Genomic DNA, 24,861 nt, shown 5'->3' on the forward strand with positions numbered 1-24,861 from the left:
CTACTGGTGTTTCTAGCTTGTTCCCACTGCTCTGCCTCATTCCTAAAATACCTCCCATTTTTCCAGAACAGCTGGTCTCATTTACTGGGTAGGTTTTCCTCCAGTGTGTGGACAACCACTGGAGCTTGGACTGAGCTCTTTCTCCAAAGCTTTGTCTAGGTCTACGCTGAAAGACATTGTGTCCCCACCCTCAGTTTCAGTAGGTGCTTCTCTAAGGCTTGTACCTCACCTCTGAGAGTCTCTTTTGAAGGTCAGTTTGGCCATCAAGGAAACAAACCTTTTAGATGTCCAGAGCACCTTCTTTTGAGAGGGGATAATGTACACAGCGTCAGTTAGGGCTTTGTGCATCAGTAAATCCTGAACCTCGTGTTGTGAGCAAGGACCTCAGGAAGTCCCTTTTGCTTAATCAATTCCAGCATAAAGCAGGCATATTTCTTGCTTTAACATGTCTATCACAAGGCTATTCTTGTTTTTCTCCCCTATCAAAATGCACATGTATCCTCCTCAACCTATTTTTCCTACCATTTCAACAGCCAAACTGAAGGCAGCATAACTCTGTTTTCTGTGGGCAGTAAACTTTAAGTTCATGTGGATAATTTGGCTGCAGGATTGAAAACTCCTAATATCCTCACTCAGTATCCACTACATGAAAAATTATCCTCATCCAAGGCTATAAAGTAATTTCCAATTTACAGGTGCATCATGGAGAGGGGAATTTTGATCAAACACTAGTTGAATCAGGACAGATTGCTTACATGAATGATTTCTCAGTGAACAAAAGTGACATAAATCACCCAATTAGTCAGCCAGGAAAGGTTTGCTGCGAACCAATGTTTTGTTAAGCTTTAGTGTGACATGAGCATTAAAAATAAATAAATTTTTAAAAATCAAACTATTTATTTATTTACATGTATTTATTCAAATTGGTTACATCTGCTCTGTAAGCTGAAAAAAAAAGTCTTGGTTCACACATTTACATAGTGTTTAATGAATGATAAATACGACATTTACGAATCATGTGCAAATGGCCTGTTTACATACACGATGTAACCTACGTAAATTTCTTTTTTTTCTTGCTGTAATGGTACTAGTCTCTGAACATAAACCTAATAAAAAAGCATCACTCAGTGCCTTCTGAAATCCTTCTGCCAGCTCAGTAATCATTAGTTTAGTCTGTTTTCACCAACATTTTCTTAATGCATTTCATTCTGGACTGAAGATCCCCATACTGGTGTAAGCCCAAGTATAAATCGTAGAACCACCGAGTAGTTTGGGTTGAAAGGGACCTTAAAGCTCAGCCAGTTCCAACCCCCTGCCACTTGCAGGGACACCTTCCACTAGACCAGGTTGCTCCAAACCCCATCCAACCTAGCCTTGAGCACTGCCAGGGATGGGGCAGCCACAGCTCCTCTGGGTACCCTGTGCCAGCGCCTCAGCACCCTCAAAGGGAAGAACTTCTGCCTAGGACCTCATCTCAATCTCCCCTCTGTCAGGTTAAACCCATTTCCCCTTGTCCTGTCCCTACTGGCCCTTGTCAAAAATCCCTCTCTAGGTATTTTGTAGCCCCTTTAGGCACTGGAAACTAAGTTTAAGGTGTCCCCTTAAGGAGCCTTTTCTTCTCCAGGCTGAACCAGCGCAGGTCTCTCAGCCTGGCTCCAGAGCAGGGCTGTTCTAGCCCTCAGAGCATCCCCATGGCCTCCTCTGGCCTCGCTCCAACAGCTCCACATCCCTCTTGTGTTAAGAGGACAGCAGAACTGCACACAGTGCTCCAAGTAGGATATCATGAGAACAGAGTAGAGGGGCAGAATCACCTCCCTCAACAAGCTGGTCATGCTCTTTTTGATGCAGCCCAGCATACAGTTGGCTTTCTGGGATGCAAGCGCACACTGCTGGATCACATTGAGCTTCCTCATTCAAAATACAATTATCTATCTACTAGCAGACCATGTCTTGTTTTGACATGAAATACCACCTGCCTGAGCTAACTCAGATATTAGCAATCATATAAGTTTATTTTATGTTTCAAAAACTTTTCACTTTTTTAAATAAGTTAAAAAATATATTAAAAACCTCATCCAAACTCATATGTATATGTCTGTGAGTGGGTATGAATGACAAATCTCCATTTACAGGCTGTGGCTTCCTGATTTATATCCTGATTATAAACAGCTTATGTTAAATCTGCTTTTTTTTTCCCTGCAACTTATTTAGTATTGCGAGGGCTACTAACTTATGTTATTTTTCATTTGGACTTTATTCCTATATGCTATCTTTATCCACATTCCTCTTGGATCGCAGTCTGAGCAATGTTGTCATCTCAGTTACTGCAAACTGACTGCAAAAATTGATCAGAAAAAGCTGATTTGGAAGACTTCGGTGCCTAGATTTTCAGAAGCAGTCAGAGATATAAGTAAATCTTTCAGGGTTTTATTTTTTTTGCTTTTTTAAATTGCCAAATTATTTTCAGGTATTCACTGAAAGTCAAATGCTGTTAAGGTTTTTGAGCCAGCCACCTGAAAAGACTAGCAGCTTCTTAAACACATCACCTCAATGAAATCACCATTTGTTTTGCATGTGATACTGAGCCATCTTGGCTTTCACATCCCTCCTGAAATATGGTAAGCATCTCTTTATTTTGTTCCAGAAGATAGAAAACTCTTTGTGGGCATGCTCAATAAGCAGCAGTCAGAAGATGATGTGCGCAGGCTATTCGAGGCATTTGGCAACATCGAGGAGTGCACGATCCTTCGGGGACCCGATGGCAACAGCAAAGGTAAGGTGATGGCTTGTGTCAAGCTTGACCCAGTCTCAGGGTATATATCAATTTCTGGTGTGACAAAGTCACTGTTTAGCTGCCAGGAATCATCTCTTACATTAAGAATGGTCACATATGCCAAGGAAGGCCATTACTTTGCTGGCTGCTGGCTGCTTTTGTGTGAGAGTTAAAAACATGCTCCTTATGAGCTATGTCTTGCCATGTGCAAACTGATGGCTATTATTTGCTCACAGGACAGAGCTTATATTCTGAACACAGCGCCATCACCTTCACTCAAGATGTGCTCTCCCCACCCTGTTGAACAGGGCAGCTCTTTCTTTAAACAAAGCCAGGGTTGATACTTTACATACTGACTTGATGGCTCAACCATTAGCTCTGCTTATTTCTCACCCACTGGCCCCAGATGTTCCCACTTCTTTTCTTGGTCTTTGCATCAACACATGCTAGCCGGTGACCACAATTGCAAAGGTATAGGTGCCTATTTAAATAGCACACCCAGCAGACATTTACCACATGAAACACGCAAATTCCTTATTGCAAAAATAGGTACCTTTCCTCCTTCAAGTTTTTGGCATCAGTTGCTATCTGGAGAGCACAAAGGATCCTCTGCTAGAGCCAAAGTGTAAGAATGAGGTTTCTCTCGTGAACAGGAGGGTCATTTTTTTCCCCCATCAGTCTCTAGACAAAGTAACTTCAATTTGAATAGGAAGCCCTTTTCTCTTGACAGTGAAATGTGTCCATTAAATATTGATCTGTGTATAATATATCATAAGCTGTGTTGGATTGTGCAGCACCAGAGAAGAGACCAGTTCTGCAGGTGCAGTTCATATCTCAATGGATATTTTGACATGTGACAACATCAGCCAGCATATTTTTGCAGTGGGAAGGCAAAAAATCCAAATCACAGTGATACACTGGAAAACGGTATTACTGTTCCATAAAATCATTGGCGGACAAAAAAGACTTCACACCAGCATTACAGGGTAGCTGTTTGATATACACCAGTAAAGCTCAGCCTTCCTGATATAAATGGCTGAAAATAAACCGTGGGTACCTTCCTTCAATTAGATAGCTACTTCAGTTCCCATGAGACCCAAAGACAGGGGCTGCCTCACTGGAAAGCGGTAAGCTAGGTTGGACTAGAAGACCTCCAACCATCATAACGGCAGGCAGTTAAACACTTCATTCACTGAACAAATCAGTAAATTGGAGAAGAGCAAAAAAGTATATCTGTCTGCCTCCGCTTAGAATTGTACGGAACAAAATCTAATGACAAAGGAGTTAAACAGAGTAATAATAAAGGCAATAAAGTCTAAGATCTGTATGAAACAGATTTCAAAGTAAATCCAACCCACAGAGTTGTATTCATACTTGCTCTATCTTTTTTTATCTTTTTCTTAAACGATTTCATTACAAGTCTGAATCTGAGTGGCAGCTCCATATTGCTAACCAGTTTAATTATTAGTGCTAGCGGGCTGCAGTCTCAGGCTTGCGTTTCACCGAGCTGTTCAGGATCAATACTGAGCCTTGACAGAGTTAATATTACCAGCTTCCATTTGCTGGTGCTATTTACTGAGAATGTGAAGCTCCTAATTTACACACACAGAGTTACATACACGCACACACGCACAGGGAGCAGTCAATCCAAAAGAAAACTTAAGGCTAGTGCCCTTATCTTAGAAGACAGTCGGGCAAGCCACAACTCCCACAAAGTTATTCCCAGTCTGTAATGTTTTCCATCTGCTAGAAACCAATATGTGACACACATGGCTTGTGAGCTACTTATTTTGGGTAAAGCCCATAAGGCTGAAATTCTACCTAAATTAATATCTAAGCAGACTGTCTAAGTGCCAGAGAGAAATCAGATCCCATAGACCTCAATCCCACCCAACCATTCCCTGAAGGAGTTCTCAGGTGGGGAAGTTGAAGTGGATCCAGTTCAGCAAGCCAGCAGGACCTGCAGGGGCTGCATTGCTGCTGTCTGGATAGCATCTTCCCCCAACCACCCCTTTTTTCCCTCTATTCAGCAGTTGTCTAGTTCAGTAACTCAGAAAGCAAAGATTTTCCCAGAAGTTCCACGAGAGGAGTCTTAACACTCTCTGCAATTATAACCTTAGGCCCTTACTCTGCAGTCTTGTCCAAGCTGACAAGACAGTAAGAACAGCCCTTCCAGCTCTATAATCTGGAAGTAAGGAAACAAAAAAACTTAAGCACAACTATGTCCCTGTTCCGCACAGGTTATACATCTGTGTGTCAAAACCCCTTCAAAGGTCAGAGCTGCTCCTGCAAAAGAGTCACCACTTTTCTGAGGAGAGTGGCATGCCTCATGTCCCATGGATCGTGAGTCCCATAGTCAATGGGAAGGAAGGAGATTCTGTGCACATTTGGTGTTGTGTACAGAAGCCATCACATTGAACACACAAACAAAAGGACATAAAAAAAGTTGGGAACTCTGTTATTAACTTGCCACCATTCACCAGTAAAAGCTGAATTTTCCTTTGTCCAGCTACCTCAAAACGTACTGGAAGCAATAAGAGGAAGCAGTAGGAGGGAAATCATTAGCATCTTGGCCATTAAAGAAGATAAATGCCGTCTACTCCTTTTATTCCCACTTTTATCCAGCTCCACGGATCTGTCAGGTTCCTCAGCACAGGGATGAATTTCACCTGAAGAGAGTGAAGCCTTCAGTATGACAGCAACACTGCAGCCAAAAATCCTGCTCTAAATGCAATGGGTGACTGGAGCTGGAAAGCTTTTGTATATTTGCTAATCAGCATCTTCTTTTTAGAGGCAGAAAGTACAAAAGAATCTCTGCAAATAATTAAACACCCTAATTCTGGATTATCTCTGATTAATGAAGAGGAAGGCACAGTATCTCAGGAGCCTGGGAATGCTGGGCTGCGATTATGTCATAATTGATCCCTATTGTTTCCAGCTGAAGTTTATCTATCTCATTTTCTCATGATTGTCTCCTCTCAGCTCCTTATAAATTAGATCCAACTATTAGCAACAATCATTGTGCTTTTCCTGAAATGCAGTCTGAGCACAGTGCTGAGAGTAATGCAATGTGAAGGGCTCCTAACTGTAAGCTAATTTCCTATGTCTGCTTATTTTTAGAAGGGGTGATCACCGCTTTTTTTCAATCTCACTTCTATCAGCCTGCAGTGATGGTGCTGGGGACCTTTGGAGTTCATTCTTCGTGTTTGCAAGTGGGGGGTTCTAATGCTTCAACTTTTACCCCGCACTGTATGGTTCCACGAGGGTGTGTGGACCTTCTAAAGAGTCTGCAAAGGGGATAAAGGAGAGCTGTCCCATTGTTAGGACTGGCACTCCCTGTGCAGTGATCTGCACCCCTTCAGGGAAACAACTAGGGCTTTGCAAATTGATTAAAAGCTCAAATGTCTTTAGTAGTAATAGAAGAGGATGGAAGCCAGAACTTCTCAGATCTCTCCCAATCTGTTCCAAAAACCGCCTTAGCATATGGAAATTACTCTTCCTCTCTCTGAGTCAGTTTGCTTGTAGCTAAGAGTGTTAGCAATACTTTCCCCCACTCCAGTGGTGCATGTGACCCTTTGAAGTGTTGATCATTTCTGCACACTGGCATGTATTCCTAAAAGCATCTTTCTGCCCTAAAACCTTATGTAAGAGTTTGGTATGAAAGTCCTCACATGGCAATGCAGGCTGGGGATGCACTGCCTACATTTCTCTAATGTCCAGAGGAGGGCACCTATACAGGCACTGGCTCTGCAGCTATGAAAGTCTAAGATCCAAATTTTGGTGCTGGTGAGGTGATAATCATCACATACAGGTCTCTCCCATCCCTCCGTTTCCATTAGAAGCTCTTAGACTATGTCAGACAAAAGCTGCTTGGATTCAAGACAAACTATGACCAGTCTGTCATGGAGCTTTACTAGACAGTGGTATGATAAGGTACCTTGTGGGTCTGGAGTAACCTGAATGCCTTCTGTATATTTGGCTTGTGTTTGTTTGCAACAAGTGTGTTTTGCTTTCTGATAACTTTTATACACTTCCTTACTGCTCATCACAACCCCAGAGGGAGAAGCATTCAGCATTAAGTCCAATACAAATAAAACTCATTTTCACACAATAAGTGGTAAAATTGTGCAGCAATGTGCCATGGGAACCTCCAGAGGTCAAAACATAAGTGGATTCAAAATGTACTTGCTAAGTTTGTGTCCATCAGTGCCCATTACACAAAGTGTGGGAATTCTGGATGCAACTTTGCCTTAACAGGTTCTCAGGCTGCTGATGACTGGACTTTGAAAAAGCACATTTACTTGTTATACTTTCTCCACAACCATCTTTATTGTCCAGTTCTGAGGTCAGGATATTCAGCTAGGTGGACTTTCATGGTACCCATGCAACTTGTCTTATGTTCTTCTATTTCTTCTTCCAGGGTGTGCATTTGTGAAATACTCTTCACATGCAGAGGCCCAAGCAGCCATTAATGCCTTGCATGGCAGCCAGACAATGCCGGTGAGTAGCTCTGTGACACGAGCAAGTGAGGATTGGTCCAGCCTTTGCTTCCCTGTGGCCTGATGGAGGAGGGCTGATTTATTTGTGTTCTGCAACTCATCTTCCAGGAAAGATGGGTAGAAGCTCAGTCATGTAGGGCATTAGGTGTTCTTAACTCATCAGGAGAAAGGCCTGGATGTCACTGTTCCAAATAGGTGCAGAACACCAAGGGGTGATGTGCTCTGCTACCTGCAATTTTGTTGACCAGAAAAAATGACATACAGTTCACAGATGTGAAAAACTTTCAGTGAAACTCAATGTAAGTGTAACCTTCCAAGTTGCAGAGGGATGAATGAAGTAGACACCTTTGTCTAAGAGCTTCTTTTTCTCCCTTTCCGAAGAATCCCTGCCTCTACATGAAGCTTAGACAGCCTTTTGCCAAAATATTCAGCAGACAGCAGGTTGTTCACTAGAAGCTAGAAGCAAATCACACAGTAATGGCCGCCTCTCACTGTTACTACAGAAGTGTAGCATAAGTGCGGTCCCTACATTCAACTTTTGAAAGACAGTCAGGCTAACTAATGCATCTTCCAGGAAACATTTGAGAGATCATTCCACTTGGACAAATATCTAATAACATGTGGTTTGAGCCTGATACTTCAGGAAAGCAGAAATTAAGATGTTTTTTCTATGTAAAAAGATATTTAAACACAACCACACAGACCCAAAGGAAAGTAAGACAAGCCACTGTCAGCTAGAAGGACAATCTGGTGCAATATGTTTTGGTTTATTATAATACGATATTATTTTTATTATTAATTATTCACAGTGTAAATCATGAAAGACTAAGAAGCATGTTGACACCTTGGAAAAGACACAGGAAAACTCAATAAAAGATATTTAACAGTGTAAAATCTCCCTTTCAGTAAAAGACTCTAATGTAAATTCATTAATTTATCCAAAATAAGATTAAAGTAGGCCTGGCAGATTGTCTCTAGATCTTTGCAGAGACAAAAATGGAATAGTCTTTGCAGGGGAAAAGGTTTCTAAATGCAGCAAATCATCAAGATCTCATTTTTTGGAACCCCATCCTAGACAAATCAGTTTAAAAATGGTACATATTTACCAGTGATAGTACTGACAAAATCTCCTCAATGATAGGGGTCTCAATTTTTGGAAGCATTGCGATACCATTAGAATTCTCTTTCTAAAAGATTCTTTCGAATAGAACCAGATGTTGACCTTGATGTTGACATCCCATAGTGAAATATAATGGACATCTTTCCTGAGACAGTTCAAAGAGGTATTTTTAATGACTTTCCTTCAGACTTTGACACAAAGTGGTGATGTCTATAAAGGCAGGTGAGGAATTGAAGTTCCATAGGGCGTGGTACCACAGAAAGGAGTAAGAAAAATCCAGTCTCTGTCCCAGAAATCTTGCAAACTCCTGTGATAGAAGTGGAAGGAAGACAGGGTAAATCAGACTAAACCCAAAAAGAGGTGAAGATTTTATCTAGATCTAGGGTACCCAAAATATCCTTATCATTCCCGAGCCCTTATCCATCCTACTTTCAGCACATTTTACATGAGAAAAAAGGAAAAATACTCTCAACAACTTGGGAGCACATTTCTGTTCAATCCTGCTGATACCTACTGAGCTTAGAATGTGCAAAACAATGAAGAATTTGGCCATTTTGTGGGTCAGGTTCTTATGGCACCATTTCTACTGTTGACTTATTTGGCTGAAATACCTGCTATAGAAATGTTCATGAATAACCAGATATGAGCATCTGGAAAAGTGTCACAATTTAACTCTTTCCCAGACACACATCCCAGGCTCACAAGCAAGTTTCCATGGCTTGACAAGTTCCCATGAATTGGCTGAAACTCAGCAATTTATGGAAATTGTGGAATTTGTGCAAAAAGTCCACAAACCTACTTAGTTCACAGGATAAGCAACCAGAAAATTATTAAGTTCATCCTCTTCATTATAAGCTCAGTTATGTGGTGTTGTCTTGTATCTCCCATGAACTACATTCAGGTGCATGGGCAGTTACCACAGTTCAGCAGACTACTGAGGACCTCTTGAATGACCACCCCTTGATTAAGACTTGGAACACACATGTTTTTTTCACAGAACCTCAAAATTTCTCAGGCGTTTTGAGTGAGATGGGCCAGATCCTGCAGATCTCCGTTCCCATTCTCATATTCATGGTGCTTCAGGGTATACAGCTTCTTTCAGGGCTTGAATGTTCACAGGGAAATGCAGCCACCTCGTGGTGAGATGGCGATGTAGCCCTCGTCCTTGGAAAGGAGGGGTGCATTGCTGCCATCTTCCTTCAGTCCCCCCTCCCATTTCTCTCACCATTAGGACTGGCCTCATTTGTCCGGCTGCGATGCCAACTCAAAGTTGTTCCTGTGGTTCAGCCAATTTAAACGTCTCTTGCTGTGTCCTTGTGTACTACCAACGGGGCATCCATCATCATTCTTGTCAGGTCTCGAGCCGTTCGTTCCTGCGGCAGACTCCTGTTTCTCCACAGCTGTCAGGATTATTGCTCTACTGTGACTTCCTGTTCACACAACATATGTTGCCTAATAGTTTCAAAAGGCAACTTTCTTTTGTGAAAGTTTTTTTGGGGTTGTTTTTCTTTTTTTAATTAACCTTTCCTTGGACAAGTGCCTGACCACCATCCATCACAAGACCACTTCTCTGTGTAAGGCACTTGTTTCTCCTAAAGCCTGACCAAACAGATCTACAGCTTTACAGTTTTCACACAATCAGTTAATTTTAAACATAACTTTCCCCAAACCCGTTGCTTTTGAGCAGGCCCAAAGTTCCTTCAGTATCTACCTGCCAAAAGAACTTTTGGGTTTTTTTAAAATCATATTGCCTATCAACTCATCAGGTTTATAATAGTGTTTTACATGACCTCCATGTCCTCCTTTATGAGAGATCATAAGGTACTTTTGCATCTATTTATAACAACTTTTAGCCCCCATCAATATGGGGACCTGTTTATACAGGCCTCTTCACATGATTCTTTTCCCTTCTTTGTCCAAGCCATACCCCTAGCAGCCTTGTCCACCAACACAAATTCAGCTACTATTCTATAGTGACAGCTTGCAGATCCAAATTCTCTACTGCAAGACTGACTCCTGACCAAACTAAAATCTTAGCCTGTCTTTCCAGCATCTCCTAATGGATGTCTAGCTGTCAGATCAAGTTTCTCTCCTCTATCCTCTGCCTCCATTCTCAAACAATGTGGACAACATTATCATCCTACCTGTCAGTCATGTTTCTATCTAGACATCATCTTCATCTTGGTTTTCTCTTTTTCTCCGTGTCTTCATAGATAAGCATCAGCCAGATGTTGAAGAGTTGTTCTGTAAAACACATCTAAAGTGTCCAAGATACGGCCTTGTCCATCTACCCACACAGAATAAACTCTGCTCTACATGTCATCATGCACTCCTAAATCACAGTAGCCTTTATCCTGCACCCAGAATGTACACAGGGTTAAAAACTATGCTACTGTTGCATATTTCTCACTATCTCTCCCACTGTGGCACTTCAGAATTTCTTTTGTTATGAATTGACTCCTGGAAGGGGTACAACTCTACTGTTTATCTACTTTTTCTGCATAGGGGTGAGAAGTGAAGAGTGTGATTCAACTGATTTACCTTTAACAGTCTAAAAGTTTGTAACCTATCTTAGACATCATCTAGCATTCCTATAAAAGGAAAGAGAGAGAGACATTTCTATATATTTGTGCATTCTTCCCGTTATCCACCTGTGCTAGGATAAGCTAACTCACCTTCTGGGCATGCCTGTCCCATTCATTAATTCTATTGAAGATCTCCATAACAGCATTACACTGAATAGCTGAGGTGGGACTCATCTCACCTAATTTGAAACATCCAGAAGCTAAGGAACTATGTCTGAGGTTGTCATCTAAGTGTTTGTCATCTAAGTTTCTACTATAATAAATAGAGAGAAATAGATACCTCTGGAGGAATTTTATTTTACAGAAATACATTTTGAAACCTGTCATACCAAAACCCAAATAGAAGTGTGCTTTTTAGCTAACTTGAGGTGTCAGATTCCTGTGGTCTGGCAGTTCCAAAATAATGTTCTTCATCCAAAGTGCAACTTAGAATGAAAAAGGACCCATACTTCTTAAAAGCTAAAAATACTTGTTTCCTGCAGCTGTCTCAGAGCCTACAACTGCCTTTGCCACCCTGAAATTATTCTGCTGCATTTGTCACTGCCACAGCTAGGGCTGAAGCTCTAGACCTCAGGTGACTCTATACCAGCAGATATTAGCCACCTACAAGTCAGATATTAAAGCTGTTGACTTGGCCTCTTGTCTGATGGTGATTCTTCACACGTAGCTCAAACATGTAGTTTGAGATTACCTTGACTGAGCCATGGAGGCATCTGTCTCCCAGCTGAGTATGGAAAGAGCTGAACTGATTGTGCACCTAACTTCACGTCCAGTGTGAAGGGAGCTGAATCCTACTTTGGGTGCTTGCTGCCCAAGCAAAAGGATTTGGGATTCAGAAAACAGGCAACCCACATCTGAGTCTTCTGAATCCTGATCTGCTAGATGTACTGTTGATTTGTCTAACACACTAATTGTCAGCACTACGTTCATTCTATATCTTTCTGCAATTCATGACATTTAGGGCCATTAAGACCTCCAGAACCCTGCAAAGTGGCTTCCAACACCACACAGGCCAAGTCCTCTTCTGTTTTTTATATAGAAGTCTTCAGCATCTTCGTCAAATCACAACATTTATTCTGGGCCCAGGCAATAGCATCCCAAGTCTATCTATGCCTGGCTGAATAACTTCCATGAAAATTACTTTTTGAATGGAATGCTTAGTTTTGTGAAAAGAAAGGGAAATGCAGGACTTGGATTCAAGCACTGAACAGATGTCTGCTTTTCAGAGAAAGATTCCACTTAGCTGAACTTAAAAAAAAAAAGGAAAAGTCTGCAACCCAAAACTTTGTTAACTTGGGGGTTTTTTCAACATTTCTCTGTGCAACTCTTATCAACACAAATGACAGAACCAACTTCAAGCCTCTGTTCAGGGACCACCTCTATCAAATTATGCAATTACAGCTCAGTGTTCTTAGCCTACAGACTGATTAGATCTCTAATTGTTGTATCTAGTATTTTTTTTATTAATTAAGAGAGTATGAATGACACAACACTTTGAACAAGGTTGACTTTCAGCCTCCACCCACCATGTTCTTTGGAAGTCTGACCAGCACTAAAATACCCAGAGAAATTTGATTATAGTCAGATGAAAGGATTACTTTCTTGCCCTATACAATGCACTATCTACCCTCTCTTACCATCAGAAAGTTTTGCCATTAATTAAGCTGGAGTAATTTTTTCACCTGTTTATCAGGTGGAAGTGACTTAAATGTGTAATGATCAAAAATTACCCCAGGAAACAAGTGTCATTGTCAGAACATCATGTGCAGTGGCCCTCTTTCAAACCAATGGCAAACGGGGCACCAGTTCTCATGTTCCTGGCTTGAATGTTCAGTCACCCTGGCAAAGGGAGCAGCACCAGCTCTCATTTGTGACTGCTGTTATTATTGCTGTGCATTTCTATGGTGCAGTTGCAACTTTACAAAGCACACAGCACCACAAAGCTGTCTTCAGACACAGTCTCATCACAGAACTTGGTTGAGCAGCTGTTCTCACCCCCTGTCAACACAGCAGAGGAGCATCTAGGTGAATTAGGGATGGGAAAGAAACCAGTGAGAGCCTGCAGAAGGAGCTCTGAGCAGGTGGAGGAAAGAAGGAAAATAGGCCTTTGTGGGCATGATGAAGTTGTATCCTGGGCGCCTCGCTTGTGGAGCAGCGGGAAGCGGCTGTTATGATGCACGCAGGCTGGCACCAAAGCGCTGAGTCGGCAGAAACTCCCTGAGAGGAGTAGCGTGGCAGCTCCGGTGAGTGGGGGGCCACAATGCCGTGGATCAGCTGAGGTATTTTTAACAATTATTTTGATATAAACAGCTCTGAACTTGAGGAGCTCCATGTAAATGGGAAGCAGTGGGGCTTGTAATTAGATTTGTGTACACTTTCATAAATTGCTGGGAAACATCAAAGCCGTGATAGAAGGCTGTGGTGCACTTTATTTCCTTCTTCTGTTCTTCTGTTAATTGAATGGTTGATGTGTGGATAGGAAGTGTTGGCTTCGCGGAGTACTATTTACAGACCCGCTGACAGCTGCACTGTGAAAATTAACAGGAACAGAGCAGCCTCTGTCACAGCTCTTCCCATGAGGGACTTGCTTTAAATTAGATCATTTCTTTCATAGGAGAAACTTTCCTTGTCTCTCCTCCGTTCTTCACAAATATGCATGCACATCCAGCTGCACACTCCTATTCTCCCTTCAGGCTCATGGCAGCCTTTAGTGCTCATAAGAAAGGTTTGTTATTTCCACAAAGTTGGGGGAGTTCGACTCCAGTTCAAAATTTGCAGCATATTCCACTTGCAGCAAGACACATCTTGAGGAAGTCAACCAAATCTGTGAGCTGGATGTGTGGAGCCACAGCTTCATGTTCTCAGGTCTCACCTCAACACAAACATGCTCTTCACCCTCTTAGAAAGGGATTTCCTCTCACCCTACTACTGTTGGAAAGAGTAGGGTTCAGTGGTTATTGTTGATCTTACATGGAAGTACTGTGTGCTAAGCACCGTGCAAACCTCTTACAGGAAAGTTCCTAGATTCATCAGCTTACCAGCTAAAGGCCAGGACTGACCTCCTTGAATTAGATCAAACTGTTGGTCAAAGTATAAAACTTCTGGATTGTCCATAGTCTATACTACTGAATGGAGTCTATACTGTTGAATGGAGAGAGACTAGGAGCTCAGAGAGACACATGTCTGTCTAAACTAATTGATGGTTTAAAACAGATGCCCCAAATGGTGGCAATTAGGTCATCTTCGTGTGTCTCTAAGGGACAAGATACAAGAGATAAGCAAAAGATATAAGAGATAAGCAAAAGAAGCAACAACACAATGTCTGGGAACAAACTGGTCTTACACACAATTAATCAGTATATTTATGCAGTTGATAACTAAAGTTACAGAAATTCTTATTCCTAATCCCACTAGGCAAATAATAACCAGTGAACACTTGAGCATCTAAATCTTAGTATTTACTGAAATCTAGAAAATGTAGGAGTTCAAACATGAAGCCATCAGTCCATCACCTCTCTTCCCATGGGTGTCTTCAAAATATCCAGGTAGCATCAACAGAACCTTAGACAAACCAGTAATACAAATAGACAACCATTAAACAAACCATGAATCAGTGTACAGATTAACCAACAAAATTTACTCTCATTGAGGTTCCAGCATGAGTGCAAGTTTTCAGTTAATAAAAGCCTCCTTGTGACAGTCAGTAGAGAGATAGAGTCGCTGACCCCCTCAGGCTGCCAGGATAAATAGGAAATGGGAAAGTCATAAGAATTCAGTTTTACATGATCACAGAAACATAAAGGGAGGGTTTTCAAAGGTAATTCCAGATGAAAGTTGATTAGAACCCAGTATCTAATTGCCCTTCGTGCCTTACAGCTGAATTTGCCCTAAAGTTACTTGCCCAAAGTCATTAAGTCTAGGGCTCAGTGGAATATCATCAATGCATGTCCATCTGCTCAAGTTAATGCAGAAGGCTGCAGCCTTGTTTTACATTGTTGATGTTGGAGAAACTAATGGAAGAGAATAGGGATGCCAATTCAGGCCCATTTTTTTTTGTCTTCAGTGTTGATCTTCCGCTTCCTAAAGAACACGCACTCCATGCAATGCCTTTGTGTAACAAAGAGACTGGCGTCTTAAACTAAGGCACAGCACACACATTCCTTCTATCAGGAACCCATTCTTAGCTCAGCAGCAGCAGAACCAGGCCTCCTTCCAGCAATGAATGATTTTTCTGAATATGCTACCTAAACACTATTTAGAAAGTCATCATTTGGTATGGAAGAAGCAATGGATGTGAATATCTAGATGTTAATTTGAAATAATTTCTTCCACCAAAATCCAATGGCTCTTGATAGCTCAGCCTTGTTTTCCTTTGGTCAGTGGGTTCTGGATGGAAGGGGACTAAGCTTCATAGGCTGTCCTACCTAAGTGCTACCACCAAGAAGGCAGGTTCTAGCACATTTGAGCCAGCAGTTTCCTGGGGTTACCCAATTTCCCCTAATTCTTTCCATTAAAAAAAAATCATAAGACCATGTTCCCTGCCTCTTCCCTTGTTGCATAAATGAACTAATAAATCACATGTCTCAGGGTCCCAGAACAGAAAAACAGGCAGCCTGGCTGCCTGACAGGGGGTATGAATCATACTGGCGCCAAAGATGCTCTTTAATTCTCAAGCCACAGCATCATAGCCACACAGGCATCCAGCAGGACAGCAAAGAGACCACTGGGATGTGACAGACTTCACTCTCTGTCTTCCGAGGGCTTCCTTGCTCCCCCTGAACTGCATCATTCATTGACTCCAAATGGGATAAGAAGGATAACTACTTACAAGGCACATGGCCTCAGTCTAGACAAAAGGATTTAATTGGCACTGTAATGTCTCTTTACGAGTCCAAGGGAAGTTGGGAACTAAATCAACAGTTACGGAGGTGGACAACAGAAAGTGGGAGCAGGACAGTGTTATTGCCAAGCATTGCTCAAGTACTGGTGCCAGCAGCAGCCAGCAGCAGCCCCTGCAAGGCTCACTGCACTCAATACTCATCTCATTTGGATAAGATTAGGACTTGTAGTGGCTAGAATAATTCACAAGAACTGAGCTTTCTGTGATACCAGAGACATTGATAAGCCTGGGAGGCATAAACCAACCCCAGCCTAGCAGGAGTGTTCCAGCCCTACTGGAGGGCATCACCCTTCATTGGGCATCACTACTCACTCACTCTAACAGGGACCTCCTTTTCCTACCACAGAGAGGAATGAGGATGTCAGCACTAGGTCTTTACTTCCCTGCTTGCTTTGGAGGGGCTTATTTCTTGTCCCCTCTTCCCTTCATCCGTATTTGGCTCCAGAGATCTTCCCTTTGATTTAAGTGGGCTCTGTACCGACATTAAATCAGTCTGGATACTTTGGCTTGTTTCCTTTTAATCCATTCCTTCCCAGCCTTCGTCAGGTGTGTGGTCTGTATTAATAACGCATATTGTAAGGAAAACAGAAAGACCTCAGTAATGGGTAGATTGCTATCCCTATCTAGAACACAGACAACATTAGTGATTACCAAAATGAGTTTTGCAAAAGTTAAAACAAGTTTTGAAACTACTAATGTTAAGATCAGCTTTCAGAGAACACCCTCAGTTGAAGTCCATAGTCCACAGATTCAAAGCAATCTACCAGACACTAATATCTTCGCCTCAGATAACCCCTGGCAAATGAAATCAGGTAGGTGAATATGCTTGACTTCCCATCCCCAAGGTCTGTGTGGTGCTCACAGGAGTCTTACCTGGCAGCAAGGAGACACATTTCAGTCTTGGTGGAGTGGAATACAGTAAGGGCAGATCCTTCAACATAAACTAGCTTGCTCCACCAAAGCCAGCAGAGCTTTGCTGAGTTTACACTATCTTAGAGCATCAGCTGACCACCTGCTTCACCACACTAAAGCATGAGTGATACCATGCTGCAGGCAGAATCGTTTATCCATTAATGACCCTTTAATTTGCTATGCAGCGCTAGGAGAACTTGAGTTTAAATATGCTGCAAAAATTCAAACACTCCTCACTATGCTATTCAGGCAAAAAACTTTACACCACGTCATAGAACATGACAGAGGTCTGGGATGACAAGTCATATGCAGCATGTTTGGAACACAGTGCTGCTAAAATGTTCCTTTATGTCACATGCACCGTTGAAATGTATCTGCCCAGCTTGCCAGCCCTTTCTCAACATCTGTTTCTTTCCAAGTCATCTTAGTTTTTTCATCTCATTCTGAACTGCTAAGGAAGAGTGAAGCTCATGTGAGCAGCACCCTGAAGTATCAGGGGCTCCATACCTGATTGTGATGTTTCCTTGCTGTGACAATATACAATCCACTTTATGGTTCTGAAATTATTCCAATTCTCCTATTTTCACCCTTGCCAATTTAACTAGAAAGAGAGATCAGGTAGATACGAGCTTTCATGACGCTTCATTCTGCAGGCATCAAACATTTTCTTAATAGTAATAGTAATTTATAAAAATAAAATTATTTCAGCCATCATTCACTGCTGTAAGAATATTTTGAAGGGAAATATATTTCTAGTAAATATGGAACTAAACACACCTTATCTTCCAACCATGTTACTCCTATTGCATAAGCGAAACTGTAACATTATTTTTTAATTATGGATTGTAAGTTTTTCTCCAAAAGACACAAAAGAATTATTTATTGTTTTCATATTCCTAAATAGCAGGTAAGAATTTCCAGTCTATTGGTATAACAACATTTTTAATTTCATAATACATTAAGGAGGGTGAATGATTCTGTGAGGACTTTTATCATCCATAGACTGAGCTGGAAAATGCAGAGCTGCTTGAGGAACTCTGCTTTGAAGTTTAGGTTGTTTGAATGTCTAGCTTTGATTTGAGGGGCATACTAATACCCAGGTTACATATTGAGTTCTTTCTAATTAGAACTAGGTATGATGCCATCCGGAATCAATGATTCTGTTGCCCTGTGGAAAGCAATAACTTTAGCTCGGAGAGGAGAGACACCTGCTAAGTAGTGTATGGGCAAGTAAAACCTGCATCAAGCTTCCACTCCAAATAAATTACAGCTGCAGAGACTTCTGAAGGGAAGTACCAGCAGCAACTCTCTCTGCTTACACACTGCATAAAGAATACCCTCTACTAAGGGAGCAGTATTATCAAAGGGTCCGTCACTCCAGCCCTGGATGAATACTTCCTTTCCCTGTTCTGTCTCTGTCACTCTCATCTCAAGTGTGTCTAAACCAGCTCTCAGGACTGTACAGGGGTAATAGCTCCTAGTGACTGCCATCATACTCATCTTTCAGACGAGACATGAAATTGAAGTCATGAGTACAGAAAAACATAGCATATTTCACAAGAGGAGAGGGATGTTAGTACTGTTCTTCTGGCCATCTTCCAGCATGGGTAATTACATTTCTACCTAGATAAAATTCCCTCTGCTCTACAGTTTTAATTGGACAGTAGTTTGTTTTGCACTTGTCTGAAATCCCAGATTGGGGTCAACCCCCCACTGGTTAATTCAACAGCACTATTTTCAGTAGAGCTACACTGTCATTTCAGAAAAAATACCTGGTTTTGTTTTCAGACTTAGGAGGCATCCCACCAAATAGCCTGGTCTGACAGAGCCCAAAGCAAAGAAATTCTCCTCTGGCTTTAAGGCCCTAATATCAAGGATCCCTTTGTGGAAATGCTACCCTGAATGGCTTGCCGAAGGTCAGCATCTTCTCAGCTCCACTTTGCAGTTGCAAAAGGAGTCCTAAGGCAAAATTTCCACCTCAAGCAATCCCATTCAGGTGGTGACACCTAGGAAGGTAGTCTGATTGCCCCAGCGAGAAGCGTCCAGCAGCACACATCCACTTAAGCGTTTTAGCTGGTGTGTACAGCTGACATTTTGGAAGGTATTTAAGAGGATCTGCACCTTCAGATCTCTTATACTCAATAGTTTCATTCATTCATTTAACATTATAAGCTTCTTTAAAAAATATTTTTGACCCAAAACCTGTAACTGGCTCCATTTGACATAAACAAGGCATAAAAGTCCACTTGTATGACAGAGACACCCTTTCAGTAAAGTTCTTAACTGTATGCTTACCTCCATAGGTAAACATAAGTATACAGTACTCAACTGTATGCTTACTTCCAGTGGGACTTTCATTAAGCTTAAAGTGAAATATGGTTTAATGTCTTTGTCAAATTAGGCCCAGACTCAGCCATTTTGCAAGAAAGAATGTGTAACAATCTGTAGAGATCAGTAGCCTACTCAGTCAGAGGAAACTTAAAGGGATGACAGGAAAAGTAAATTCAGACATATATTTTGCAAGAAAATATCTTCACAAAACTTTTCCTACGAATATTGTTCTAGAGAGAAACAACTTTCCCTGAGGCCATGCAGTATTATTTGGTCTCCTGAAAAGCCTTTGCTTAATTTGTGTATACACTCCATTTGGAAGGTCATAACTAATGGGAAACAGTCCCAACAACCAGGCAAAATATTTGTTTTCCTTCGCCTTTAAATTAAATATCAATGGATGGATATTTTATTTTTAGTTGAATATGAAATTTCACAAGCGACCTGTCAAGCTCCCGTTTTCAAGAATGACTTTATTTCACACATCAAGACAGGCTGGGAAATTAGTTTTTCCCACAGAGGACTCTGATTAGGGATTACAAAGTGAATGTGGTGCAGAGTGATTTTTCCTCCATCTTTTCCCTCACCCTGCCAGCCTAGAGAGCACGTGACTCTGCTGACTAAGGGGAGCAATTCATTACCGCACATGGGAGTGGGACGGGAAGCGAGATAGTTGTGTTAAGTAGACTTCTGGCCCAAGAGAGAATAGGGAAAGCATAATAATACTTAGCCCTTTTATTATTTTTTTCATCAGTAGATATCAAAGCACTTGAAAAAGGAGGTTGATTTGATGGGAAAGGAGATAAATGCCAATTCCAAATAACCTATTGCAGAGGCACCTGCAGGAATGCTCACTTTCATGATACTCTTTTTTAACTGTAGATCTGCAGGGTAAAGAAATAAATAGGTCCTTCCCTCAATAAAATGCAGAATTAACACAGAAATCTCAAAGTACATTTAAAACATTATTGACTTACCCACTGTGACTCTCTTGGGGGCTGGCAAAATATAGGGTCCAGTCTAACAACTGGAGAGAGCAAAAGGGAGATTATGTATTACTAATAAATGACTGAGCAGACAAGACCTGTTGCCTTTGTCAGCAGACAACAGCTGATTTACACCATGGTTTAACTGCTTACAGAAACAATAAATAGTCCAGATGAACGGCTCTGCAGTTTTCACTCCCTAGAAAATCTGGCCCACTCTGGGCTATTTCTAATGTTATCCAGTGGATTAGTAGCAGTCACTGGAGTAGAAAGTAGTTTTGTCCTGCTGCAGGTAAACAGCACTGTTTGGCTCCTCTGCTAAAAATCCTACACTGGGTGATCTGATAGAGTTTACTGCCTGATTTACTTCAGGCCACATGAGAAGGATACACATGAAGAACTACATACAGAAAGTGTCAATCGCAAGGTCAATCTTCATATTCAAGTGCAATGCAGCTTCTCTACTGGATACGTATCTCTAACTGCTTACATGCACATGTCATTGCAGAGAACTCTTGAAAACACATCATTTTTCTCCTCTTTCTTTGTAGTGTGGCCTCTAACTTTCTTCTATTTGCTAATGGCCTTTCTGCCCTGTGTTTATGACAGTGATGTTCAAAGAGGTCTGAAGTCCTGCTGCGACAGGCAACCCAGCAGAAACATCTCATGAGAAGCCATCCTCAATCCCATCAGGTCAAATGGATGCTGTGCAGTCACTGTGACTCACATCAGGAGGGAAGAACACTCCAGGGGCAAGAACTTCATGTGGCAGTTACCCATGTTTTCATGATGCCATCTACAGTAATATCTTAATTTTCAACAGTGTGAGAAAACAGCAGTTTCCTGAGGCAGTTCTCTGTCACTAAGACTTCCAGGGCTAATAGAGACAGAAAGAAAAGGGAAGGGAAGAAAACACTAACTTGTATACACTTTTCAGTCCTGCTAACTAGAGCAGGTCACTTCTTCAAAACCCATTTGCAGAGATGAATACCCACTCAGTCTATTCAGTTTCAAAATCCTCCATGCCGCATTGTGCCCACCATAATGCAGCCTCTGCTCTGCAACAACAGCAGCTCTGAACAGCTGAATCTGCTGGGGACCATTGCCTCCCTCCAATACAGCTGCAAATAGGTTTAAATCATTAGATTCAGGTTACCAAACAGTCTCTTGGATCAGGGTTAATTAAATGAGTGCTGAAATCTAATTAAAGACTGGTCCAGGTGATAATTAGCAGGAAATGTATGCATTAAAATATTCATTTGTCGATGAGCTGCAATTAAGAGTGTGATTTGGGAAAGGATCAATAACTACATCATGTGATTTAAAAAAAAATTAAAAGTTGCCCAGCCTTTAGCTGAAATGCAGGAAAATTTTAGCTCAGTGTTCGGGGTTTTTTTCTCTTCCCCTCACCCTCTTTCTGTTTTTCTCCTATAATACCTTCTGTAGACTGTTTTCCACCACTGAATAGAGCATTCATCTCTCCATCCCTTTGTTTTCCTGAAGCACTTCTTTCAGCCGCTTGCTCTTCACCAGATTGTTTGAGTGGGTTATAGATTTATTACAGAGGGACAAACAGGTCAAAAAGATTCTTTGCCAATGAAAATCACTTCCTACCAGAACAGCCTGCTAATCCAGTGGAACATTGCTCATTGTGTAGCCTTAGATTGTTTTGGGGTGGGTTTTTTAAGCAAGTTAATTCCTTAAGTCTTTATTCATAACTGAGGATCTGGAGAGGCTATTGCATATGCATAGCTTGGACTTATATATATGTACAACCATAGTTGTGGTTTGCTGCTCAATTCCCAATTTGTAGGAGAGCAACTCTGCTTTCACCGAGATGTTTTTCTGGTTACAGATACATCGAGGTGTATGTGAGCCAGTTAATAACACTCCTCCTGTGCAATCTCACCTCCATCAGAAAAACAAGGGCCCCACAAAAGACCAGCTCCTCTAGCATGGACCTAGTCTTCCTCTACCACTACAGCCGAAGGCTGAGCTCGCAATTTCCCCACTGACTGTATTTCCATCACTGTGTCAAAAGGGATGCGCACCATGGGAGCGCAGTAATTTCGGCTGCTCTTTGTCAGTCTCCTGACAGCTCACCTGCCTGTCTCCCCAGGGTCAGTGGCAGCCCAGCTCCAAAGGCAACTGTCTGCCTGCTGTCGGGGCTGCTGCCGCATTCCCCCGCCCTTGCACCCCACTTCCCCAGGGGAGACTGAACTATGGGGAATCAGCCAACCCATGAAGCTGGTGCCTTTCTTCCTAAGCAGATCTGTTTCTTCCCATCTCAGCCTCCTCTGAGAAATTCTAGCGTTGCACTTACTGACCTTTCATCTCATCTGCGGGAAACCAGAGATTTCTTTCATTCCCAAAAGGTCTATATTTTTCACAGACTTCTGAAGTCTGATGATCATCTGTAGCTCTCCACCTGTGTTGACTGCAGACATAACCCAAACATTGTAAAGCTCCCCTGGAAACATTTAGCATTAAATGTGGCCTCTTTTGTGGTAGCCTCTATTTCTTACTGTTTATGGAAAGAAACTCAGGTCCATCAGGTACTATTTTTCCTCCTCTAGTTTAACAGTGCTGAAGAAATGCTGCTTCATGATGAGATGTACACTCTGTTCAGTGTACTGAATCTTGTCTCCGAGGGGCACAGATTTCTCATTGGACATCAGGGTTTCAAGACACAGCAATGTGAAGGGGTGATCCAGCTCAAGGGATCTGGCATGTATTGAGCTAACATATTCCAACAAAATACATCAGTTTTCAAATCCTAACATTTATTCAGCAAAAGCTTCTACATTTTGCTGCAGTGAGTCCAGATTCTCTAGTAAAGATAGCCTGCTGGTCCGAAAGGTTGTCTATAGATTGAATGAATAAGGAAACAACTTTTGCAGAGAGAGTATTATTGACAACCTGGAAACTCAAACTTTGGAGGAAACTAGGAATTTCTGGCCTCGGTTATTTACACTCCAGTGTCTTTTATTTCCTTCCTGATGACCTCAGCCTATGGCAGAGGTCAAATTCAAAAGGCCTGAGAGGTTACATGGAAAAGCTAAGCCTCAGCTGGATCCCATGCTACTAAATGTGTGTTAGACATAAGCATATGTGTACCAAGCTAACTCCCTTGTGTGTCTCTTTTTTTTTTTTCATGTCCTGCAGGGAGCCTCTTCAAGCCTGGTGGTGAAGTTTGCAGATACAGACAAGGAGCGTACAATGAGACGCATGCAGCAAATGGCAGGACAAATGGGCATGTTCAATCCCATGGCCATCCAGTTTGGAGCATATGGCGCCTATGCACAGGCAGTAAGTATAGACACTGGCTCTGTGCATGTTCACGGGAGTGGTGGGGCCCTGACACAGTTTGCCTGAGGAAGTTGTGAATACCCCTCTCCTGGCATTGCCCAAGGTCAGGCTGGGCTGGACTTGGAGAAACCTGGTCTAGTGGAAGGTGTGTCTGTCCATGAATGATCTTAAGGTCCTTTCCAACCAAACAATGTTATGATTTTATGATTCTGTGGTTCTAAGATTCTATGATTCTATGAATAGCACCTAGAACTGCACAAAAGCACAGGAGCAGAGGAACAACTGAGCAGAGAAGACAGAGATTTCTCCTTTAAATTGGTTACATGATGGGAGAAAACTAAGCTATACCATCAAGGCTAGAGAAAGGGATCTTAAATACAAGTCTCTGAGGTGCAATAGGTAATTCTAGCAGTAACCACCCCATGATCATGTGAAAACCTATGTAAGTTGCTTCCTATTGGGTATAAGCCATTGCTGTCAAATCTAAACCCAACTAGCCATTGAAGATTTGGATGAAATAGGTCTGGATTCAGCTTATCTTAGTTCTTTGCCCTATGTCAGAACTGTCGGAAGAGGAAAGTAGCGGTGATCTCAGCAAGCAGGCAGACACATCTCTGCCAGGTGACTATGGCTGCCTTCTCTGGAGCAGATTTGCAGGCAGTGACAGTGAGTCATGTGTCCCTCGTGTACTCTGCTAGATTTGTGTGCAGGAGGGAAATGCCATTAATCCCATTTTCCAGAGTGACACCTTCCTGAACGACAGAGACCACATGCCTTGCCTTAGGGCCAGCCCAGGAATCACACTTCAGTGTACCTGTTCTCCCTTCTAGCACACTGACTGCAAGGCTCTGCTTTCCTGCCTACATATTTCTTTCTGTTGTGTTGGCAGCATATATTTCCCATCACATCCACATGATCTGTTTTTAACTTGAGGGCCTTGGCTGAGCGTCTTTTGCCTCACTGAACACTTTGTACAGCCCAGCCCTTGAATGTGCTGTGTAGAGTCCTGAGGACGTGCCATAGAGCTCCACAGAAGTTCCCGTTCTTCTCCCACCTGCACCTCCTGGTGCTATTCTGCACTTTATTCTCTCTCTACTAGACAAATTCTATTTTTCCTTTCTTTTTGCCTTCTTTATTTTTGTTCACAAGGACTTTACCTCTTCCTTTGTCCCCTGCTCCCCTCCTCACATGATAGAAGAGCTGTCCCTCTCCAGCCTGGCTGTTTTTAACTGTCTTTCCAGCCAGAGAAAGCTGCAGGAAGAGGATAAGAGAGGGTAAATCACAGCTGAGCCCAGGTCAGTGGCCAGAAGCCTGGCAGAGGAATGCAGCATCTGTGCCCCCAGGTAACAAAGGAACTAGCAGGATGCAACCCACAGGCAGCTCAGGACAAATACCTACAGAGTTTGTCAGGAAGGAGATGTGGCTCCAGTGTGACACTATAGGCAC

At 42.1% G+C, this 24,861-nt stretch overlaps 1 protein-coding gene across 50 annotated transcripts in view; it reads left to right on the forward strand.

The window, feature by feature from the left end:
• The window catches only part of CELF4 (CUGBP Elav-like family member 4), a 709,268-nt gene that overhangs the window by 605,908 nt on the left and 78,499 nt on the right, over window positions 1-24,861 (forward strand). For 18 of the 50 annotated variants that reach the window (XM_034072596.1, XM_031043757.2, XM_031043778.2 and 15 more), the window contains 3 exons: window positions 2,645-2,773; window positions 7,194-7,273; window positions 23,272-23,415. In XM_034072596.1, coding sequence (XP_033928487.1) covers window positions 2,645-2,773; window positions 7,194-7,273; window positions 23,272-23,415 — 353 coding nt within the window. The remainder of the gene's footprint in view (window positions 1-2,644; window positions 2,774-7,193; window positions 7,274-23,271; window positions 23,416-24,861) is intronic. The other 32 variants (XM_034072597.1, XM_031043749.2, XM_031043759.2 and 29 more) reach the window with 3 other exon arrangements.

This window comes from Melopsittacus undulatus, chromosome Z (assembly GCF_012275295.1).
Source record: "Melopsittacus undulatus isolate bMelUnd1 chromosome Z, bMelUnd1.mat.Z, whole genome shotgun sequence".
NCBI lineage: Eukaryota > Metazoa > Chordata > Aves > Psittaciformes > Psittaculidae > Melopsittacus > Melopsittacus undulatus.